The following is a 9,017-nucleotide window of genomic DNA, read 5'->3' on the forward strand; positions in this document are numbered from 1 at the left end:
CATGAGAATGTGTTTTTAAACAGAGCACTGCTAACATTTCTTGGGCCGGGCACTGGATAATCCTTTGGATTGTTCTCATTGTCATGCTCATTAACAGCTACTATCACATCTTCCTCCCTTTCCTGCAGTGGTTTGTCATCCTTATCCAGCTGGATTCTTCTCAAGTGTATAACTCTGCAGGATACTGAAGGCAATGCCCATCATCGATTCTAATGCTGGACTTTAGTGTGCAGCATCATGAGACTTAGCCAAAAGGCAGAATTGTAGATTCAGCATTCCAACGTTGTGCTCTAATAGGACTCTGGTGAAGGTATGGGCCTTGTTACACTCCTCAGCATTACTGCAAGAAATTTTCCAAAGAGTACTCCTTATCCAAAAAGCCATCTGTTGATCTTCTTCTGATTGGCAAAAAGACCGAGCACGGAGGGCTGACTCATTCTAAATGCATCATTTTAACTGCCAGAGTACCTCGTGTTGACATGCAAGATCATATACCTGTGGTCACAAACCAGCTGCACATTTAGAGATTGGTATTTCTTCCTGTTGATGTAAGCCACCGTATCTTCTACTATTGCTTTGATAGCCAGGCGTGTAGTCCACACTGCCTTCCACCTTTGGGAATCCTGCTACTTGGAAAACGTCTCTCAGGTTGAGGAGCTGCATCCAAGGAGATTAACATGAACTGGGCAGCTCTAATGGACAGTCCATCAGTCACCTGCCAATTGCAATAGTGGACCACTGACTGAAATGTAGCAGAGATCCCCTGCACTGGATTGGAAGGATTCCGATGTATGAACATACGAACAATGATGGACAGAGAAAGACCATCTGGTCCATCCAGCCTGTCCTACACAATAGCAATACCTTCTGTATCACAACATATACAGCCCACCACCCCAAAACCATGTGATCTCCTGGGAGAGGCAAAAAAACAGGTTAAAAACCCAGGCCAATTTGGGAAAAGAAAATCTAGGAAATTCCTCTCCGATCCATCTGGCCCTGAATTCCCTGCAGTACCTACCTTCTGTGAGAGGTGACCTCCGCTCATCCAGAAACAAATCCAGCTTTTGCCTGAAGGAATTCAGCGAGTCCGCATCCACCACATGAAACGACAGCTTATTCCAGAGGTCCACGGGAGGGGCCACATTGCAGCGGAGGTCTGGGGGGAGGGGGGGCGAAGTGTGTTGGAGGGGTGGGCCCGGGGGCTCTGTGCCTCGGTGCGGGGAGTGTTCGGAGTGGGGTGGACGGGTTGACTGCGCAGATGGCGGTTGGTGGATGGTGGATGTGGTGTGATTGGCGTCGCGCGGGCGTGGCTCCGGGGTGGCCGGGGCTGGGGGCTCGACATCCGGGGGGTGTTCAGCATTTGGGAAGGATTCTGGCGGGACGGGGCGGGTTGAGTGCGAGGGGAGTGTTCCCGGTGTTGGGTGGGTCCGGTGGGGGCTGGGGGGGCACGGTCTTGGGATGGGGATAGGCTTCTTCACTCGGGGAGTTGTTGGGTTCCCTGCCGTGGAGAGTTGTTGATGCCAGTTCATTGGATGTGTTCGAGAGGGAGTTGGATGTGGTCCTTGCAGCTGGGGGGGTCGGGGGGTATGGAGGGGGTGTGGGGGGGGGGGGCAGTGCTGGGGTGGGTGATCAGCCATGATCTTGTTGAATGGCGGTGCAGGCTCGAAGGGCCGAATGGCCTATTCCTGCACCTATTTTCTATGTTTCTATGTTTCCACTATTCTGTGGGAAAAGAACCACCTCCTGACATCTAACCTAGATCTAGCCTTATAAAATTTGTGAACCCCTGGTCCTCTTTAACCTATTTAATTGAATCAAACTGTCAGTGTTTGTGGGCCAGTAAATCAGTGGGTGAACTCCATTGCAACGATTGAAGATCACTTTTATCTTTATGATAGTGTCACCAGAACGTCACACCCCTGCAGATCTAGACTCAACTGCTTAAGATTTTATAAGAACATAAAAATTAGGAACAGGAGTAGGCCATCTAGCCCCTCGAGCCTGCTCCGCCATTCAATAAGATCATGGCTGATCTGGCCGTGGACTCAGCTCCACTTACCCGCCCTCTCCCCGTAACCCTAAATTCCTTTATTGGTTAAAAATCTATCTATCTGTGACTTGAATACATTCAATGAGCTAGCCTCAACTGCTTCCTTGGGCAGAGAATTCCACAGACTCACAACCCTCTGGGAGAAGAAATTCCTTCTCAACTCGGTTTTAAATTGTCTCCCCCGTATTTTGAGGCTGTGCCCCCTAGTTCTAGTCTCCCTGACCAGTGGAAACCTCTCTGCCTCTATCTTGTCTATCCCTTTCATTATTTTAAATGTTTCTGTAAGATCACCCCTCATCCTTCTGAACTCCAACGAGTAAAGACCCAGTCTACTCAATCTATCATCATAAGGTAACCCCCTCATGTCCGGAATCAGCCTAGTGAATCGTCTCTGTACCCCCTCCAAAGCCAGTATATCCTTCCTTAAGTAAGGTGACCAAAACTGCACACAGTACTCCAGGTGCGGCCTTACCAATACCCTATACAGTTTAAGGAATTATAAATAATTTATTCAAAGTTCCAAAACCAACTATTTATCAATTATTATTTTGTGTCGAGTATGCAAGACGCACTAAGAGCTGGCATAATTACGATACATTTAGACACTTTCAAGAGTAACCATTGGGGAAAGATTAGTGTTACAGATAATGCAGATGTATACATTTCATAAATTATTAAAAAATCCACAAACATCGGGTGGTAGTTAATACTTTTGGAGCACGTACGGCAACTGTTCGGGTCGCTCCATTCTTCCCCGTCCTCTATACTGCGAGCGGGAGACCGAGGCGATCTTTGGCCTCCTTCTGAGAGTAGCGCTGCAGAGAACGCGTTACACCAGAAAATCAACACCACACTGATGTTAATGAGCATGCAGTACCAAAAAGGCAGTACTGCTTGGGCTCTCTCAGCCGGCGGCCGTTAAACTTGACCGCCAATGTTACCGGCAGGTTTCCAATGTTACCCAATTTCTAGACCAAAATGCTTAAATGACAGGAATAAAATATCCCCCACGATAAATCCTCTCCTTATGACAGATCAAAAATCTCAACTTAACAACATAAACACTTCAGTTTGCCACTAACATTTTCCACTGAAATTTATATCATGAGACCTGGGCCTGCCTTTTCCATTCCAGGGTGCCCTGTGACCGACATATGGAGGACTGGGATATGGAGCAATTCATGAATGTTGTCGCAACAATATCCTACCCCTCGTTTGCATCTCCTCCATTTCATCTCTCGCGGACCTTGGCAGTGCTATTCCCGGGGCCAGTAAAATCCGGCGGATCGATGCTGGACAGAGCCAGTGTAGCGCAAGCTTGAGCCAATCTCTGCCCACACTCGCCACTTGGGCAAGGTCTACATCTTGCTAAACAGTATCTTACTCACCTCGCCCCCTCCTCAGCATTTATATTTCACAATAAGTCTGTTTATCATTTATTGTATTTATATATAGGTTTACTAGATCAGTGATTTAGTAGAGTAGATTAAAGAGCACACATTATAATACCTTTGTGCTCTCAGGATGCTGCACTCAGTAATCCTGATCTTTACTATACTGTTCATAACTCTAGAATAGAAAATATGGCACTAAAAGTTAGGTGAAAGTCATACTGTCTTTAAGAGTGCCTGCAGCACTACACTTAGATAGTGGATTTGCTTTAACCTGGCTGACATAATCCAGGCATATTTTAAAGTGTTGCTCCCAGGAGCGGTGACACACTCCTTGAGCTACAAAGAATGGAAGTGGGAGGCACTCTGTGTTATTCTCGGAAGGACAGATAATCCTAGTGTCCTAGCCAACATTCTCTCACCCACTGAAAAAAAACATGCAATATCTTACTCCACATCCCCGCCAACTCCCCAGACATCCATTTAAACTAATTCCTAAATAATCACAGTTATTGAAGTTAATATGTGGCATTAATACAGAAATAAAAGGTATAGCCCAGATACCAAATCCTCGCAATTATTTACGTGCGAGTCTAGATAGAGAGTGGGTTGACTATTCAGCAAGGAGAGGATCACAGGTAAGCCTGGTCCTGTTCTCACCACATGTCTATCGTGTACCCAACCTCATTATAAATCTCCCCAGGGTCACTGGATAGTGATCAGGAATGGAGGATTTCCCCTCCCAAGTCCAGAGTTGCCAAAGTACTGCAACAGCCCAAGTGCTGCCTTATCTGAGATCAGCCAACCCAGCACAGAATTCTTTGAAGCATTTTGAATGTTCTAAAACATTTAGCATTTTTATAACATATCTGCAGTGAACATCGTGCAAATGGTTTTCAGTTCAGTGGCACTCTCCATGTTGTCAATGCTCAGCAACAATATTTGTAATCAGTGAAAATGAAACAGCAGCATGTAACAGATTAAACTTTCATCGTGACAAACCTCTGACCGTGTAAGAACTCGGAAGTACGTTTCAAATCACACATTCTTCCAACTAGCCACTCAGTCCCACAATTAGGATAATTCTCGTTTTTAAAATTTGAATCATATTAAAAGAAAAACATGCTGAAAATGCAACAGATCTATAATGAATGGAGAGACAGGGTTTGTGTGTTGGGGATAACCATGTGGCATCGCCATGTGGCAAAGCTATCCTTGGCATTGTTTTAACACCAAATAGCAGAATGTTTGTTTGTTATTAGCCGAATACCACAGCCCTGTACGTTTTATATCGGGCAAGTGATGGATGTGTTGTCAGATCTACTCAGAAGCAGGCATTTCATTGCCCTCAAGAGTTTTTGTGCCAGTTTGCAGCACTCGGGCAGCACTGTATACAGTAAGTGTAGAAATTCACCGCGTTTGTCCCAGGATGTCAGAACACAACATCGGATATGCCCTATATATATGTAAAACTCTGCTATACCATATAACATTCCACCCAGAAAAAGGCATTCAGAAACTATTAAAAATTCATACACTCCTATCCAAGACACAATTCAATGAATCTTGCTTTATCATATACACAACATATATATTTATTATATATACACAACATGTATATATTTTTATACACACTATATATATATTTATTATATATATATATACACACTATAGATTTTTATTATATATAAACAATATGTTATATGAACACAATCGGGTGGTTTTATAACAAAAACAAGTCTTAGAAAGAAATATATCAGCGCATACCTATTACCCGCCGGTCACTCATTTTGCTGAGGAATGTTCGCAAGCTTTTAAAGTGGAAACTCCGTGTCCTCCTGGGGACAGTCGGCGGCTCAAAACCATCCATCGCTGCCGAGATCGCAGCTCCCAAGCCGGCTGCAAGTGGGACGTGCGCTCGGTGTACGTGTGAGTATCCTGCGGAGGTCAGCGCTGGGCATCCTCCGAGCCCAGGCGCCCCGGGCATACAGCGAGGGCTTCTCAATCTGCGCTAGAAAGTGGCGGGGCGGGGCTGAGTCAGGGCGGTCTGCTCACTCAGTCCTGCTCACTTCGCTCTTATTGGAACAAACGGGTTATTTTTTTTCTGCAGCTGCGGGAAGTTTGCAGCAAAGCCACAGTTTGAAGTCAGCAACAACTCAAAATGAGATCATGGATCAATTTCCCAGACTTAGCCTCCCACGCGCCGAGGAGAGGGGGATTACCAAAACATACTGTGCACAACTATCCTAAGATCATCATTGAATAGAATCATGCAGCACAGAAGGGGGCCATTCGGCCCGTCGAGCCTGTGCCGGCTATTTGAAAATGCTGTCCAATTATTCCCACTCCTCTGCTCTTTCCCCATTTCACTATCACCTTTCTTTACACAATGAGTCTTTAAAAATATTTCTCCTCCTTTCCCGCAGATGCTGGGATACAGAACCATAGATGCATGAATACTCTCTGCATAGGTGCAATCACCGGATGAGTGGTTACCCCTGCCACACACACACACACACATAGATCCACAGCTGCTGAAGACGCTGCATAGGTGCAATCACTGGACGGATGAGGGGTTACACGTCAAATGGAGCACACCTCATATTTTTGGCATGGGTTATTTCCTAATTAAATCTTGGAATTCTCCCTCACATCCCACCCCCACCACAAACTCTTGCTGGTGTATGGGTTCCACAAGTGTCACCAGTTATCCAATATCTCAACCAAGTGGTCATTCGTCACGTGGGGGCCTAGACTGTGGGTGTCATTGGGATATTCCACCATGGTTGGAACATCCACAGCTGAGACGTAACCCGATATCCACACAGTCCAGTCACTGAGCAGCAATCAAAAACAAGAGTCTTCATTAGTTGTTCCCTCTCTCTAGCCCAGGGCACTGAGGCAATTTTAATACAATTCATTTTCATGACGATACAAAGATGGGAGGAAAAGCAATGTGTGAGAACACAAAAAAATCTGCAAAAGGACATAGACAGGCTAACTGAGTGGGCAAAAATTTGGCAGATGGAGTATAATGTTGGAAAGTGCGAGATCATGCACTTTGGCAGGAAAAATCAAAGAGCAAGTTATTATTTAAATGGAGAAAGATTGCAAAGTGCTGCAGTACAGCGGGACCTGGGGGTACTTGTGCATGAAACACAAAAGGATAGTATGCAGGTACGGCAAGTGATCAGGAAGGCCAATGGAATCTTGACCTTTATTGCAAAGGGGATGGAGTATAAAAGCAGAGAAGTCTTGCTACAGCTGTACAGAATATTGGTGAGGCCACACCTGGAATACTGTGTGCAGTTTTGGTTTCCATATTTACGAAAGGATATAACTGCTTTGGAGGCAGTTCAGAGAAGGTTCACAAGCTTGTTTCTAGAGATGAGGGGTTGACTTATGAAGAAAGGTTGAGTAGGTTGGGCCTCTACTCATTGGAATTCAGAAGAATGAGAGGCGATCTTATTGAAACGTATAAGATTATGAGGGGACTTGACAAGGTGGATGTAGAGAAGATGTTTCCACTGATAGGGGAGATTAGAACTAGAGGGCATATTCTTAGAAAGGGGCCGCCCATTTAAAACTGAGATGAGGAGAAATTTCTTCTCTCAGAGGGTTGTACATCTGTGGAATTCGCTGCCTCAGAGAGCTTTGGATGCCGGGACATTGAATAAATTTAAGACAGAAATAGACAGTTTCTTAAACGATAAGGGAATAAGTTGTTTTGGAGAGTGGGCAGGGAAGTGGACCTGAGTCCATGATCGGATCAGCCATAATAGTATTAAATGGCAGAGCAGGCTCAAAGGGCCGAATGGCCTTCTCCTGCTCCTATTTCTTATGTTCTTATGTTCATTTTCATTAACCAGTCTTGGACTGCACCCGAATCTTGAACAATATCCAAATTAGATACATGGCAACTTTCAAATCATGTACAGTATTTGCCATCCAATCTATGTTAGGATTGACGTTTTACTTCATTTGATATATTAACATTTCTGCTCAGGACTTTTGTCTCAAATTCAAAGAACTGAGTGTCCTTCTGCTCCTTATGCCCACATGTGCTTATCTAGCTTCCCCTTAAGTGCATATGGGAAAGCTAGATAAGTTACATCGCCACATCAGTTACGAGCAGCTCTGCAGCTGGGTAGCTTCAGTGACAGAAAGTGAATGCATCGAATTACATCACTAAGTTATTTGGGTCATCTGTTGCCCAGCATGTATGCCTTATGACTTTCTCCAGTTGAAAGGGCGCGCTAACAATCTCTTCCAAGCTTTTTTCACCAGAATGGGAGAAGCCCCTGGGATCAGAAATCAGTGTTAAAACACTCTCTTTTGGGACCCAGTAACAATTGAATCCACAACAGAAGTTCACATATTTGAATCCTAGCACTGGCTCATTCATCAACTGACTTTGTTTATACACTGGCACGGTCTCACCAATTCCCAACTAGGTCTCCAAATGGAGCACAACACATATTAAGTCATTACTTCGGGTGCAATAAGAGCTAAACTGTCATCCCACCTGAATGACATGGTCTGCTGGGTAGTCTCACAGTGACATTGATGGCAAGCACAGGAAAGTGCATGAACACAAGAAGGCATGGCAGTAAGAGTAGCTGGCCAAAGAGAAAGGTACATTTCAAAAATGTTTTGTAAATTTTCAATTTTTGATTCAGAGCATGCTTCAACAAGCTCTTCGCCTAGAGTAATACAATGCAATTCTTGCAATGGTCAATAAAAGCAAAACGTGAAAGACCTCTGAAAAGCTAACCAGTGCACTGGGTGAACTAATTCACTCTCACTCAGTAGGTGAGGTCTCCATTGTCCTTTACGTTTAGTGTTTTGTTTAGTCTGTGCTCCACTTGCCACGGGTTAGTGGCTCAGGTTGCATTTCCCTAATTGATTAGAAGATGCATCATTTTCAGTGTGTTGACAGCAGCAGGAAGCAAAGCAGCCAAGTCAGACTCAACCGAGGTGAGAGAAAATGGGGTATGAATTCCAGCAGCAATCAAAGGGAAATTCTACACTGTCACTCTGCCTTGAGCTCCCTCCTACCATTTAACAGTCATACTGGTCTACTGGGTCTTTTCAAACTTTTGTTTTGGAAGGGGTTCATTTTTTCCTCCCCTTTCACAAAGGAGCCGACTTATTAATGGGTATGACTCCATAGACTCTGCCAGTCCTCCAATCTCACTCAAAAGACTTTTCTTCATGTGGCAATCCAGGCAATGACTCTTGGCAGCCTATTTGGCTATGGGGGCCATCATAGTTGAGCCCAATTCTGCCCTCACCCACTGTCGAGATACATGCATCTTTCTAGCAGGGATCACTAGAGTGGGAACACTGGCTGTTTTTTCCTTCCTTTGCCCACAGGTGCTTTGGCCAATTGCTAGACCGCCACTGCTGACCCAGCTGATATTAACTAAATTAGCCAAGACTAGGGATCAAAGCTGCTCTGTATTATTCAATTCTACTGCACCTGAAGCATTTACTCTCTCTCCAAACTTTCCAAGACAAGTAGTGAGTGATTCAGCGAGCATCATGTAAAGGATTAAGTCAGTATGTGTTAG

The 9,017-nt window shown here is 44.8% G+C and overlaps 1 protein-coding gene across 1 annotated transcript in view; it reads right to left on the bottom strand.

Annotated features, from left to right (window-relative positions):
* The window catches only part of LOC139266083 (stAR-related lipid transfer protein 13-like), a 77,067-nt gene extending 71,592 nt beyond the window's left edge, over window positions 1–5,475 (bottom strand). The window contains exons 1-3 of the mRNA XM_070883936.1: window positions 5,212–5,475; window positions 570–657; window positions 327–340 (exon numbers count right to left, since the gene is read on the bottom strand). Coding sequence (XP_070740037.1) covers window positions 327–340; window positions 570–657; window positions 5,212–5,431 — 322 coding nt within the window. The 5' untranslated portion in view covers window positions 5,432–5,475. The remainder of the gene's footprint in view (window positions 1–326; window positions 341–569; window positions 658–5,211) is intronic.
* Window positions 5,476–9,017: the final 3,542 nt, after the last annotated feature.

This window comes from Pristiophorus japonicus, chromosome 6 (assembly GCF_044704955.1).
Source record: "Pristiophorus japonicus isolate sPriJap1 chromosome 6, sPriJap1.hap1, whole genome shotgun sequence".
In the NCBI taxonomy this organism is placed as follows: Eukaryota; Metazoa; Chordata; class Chondrichthyes; family Pristiophoridae; genus Pristiophorus; species Pristiophorus japonicus.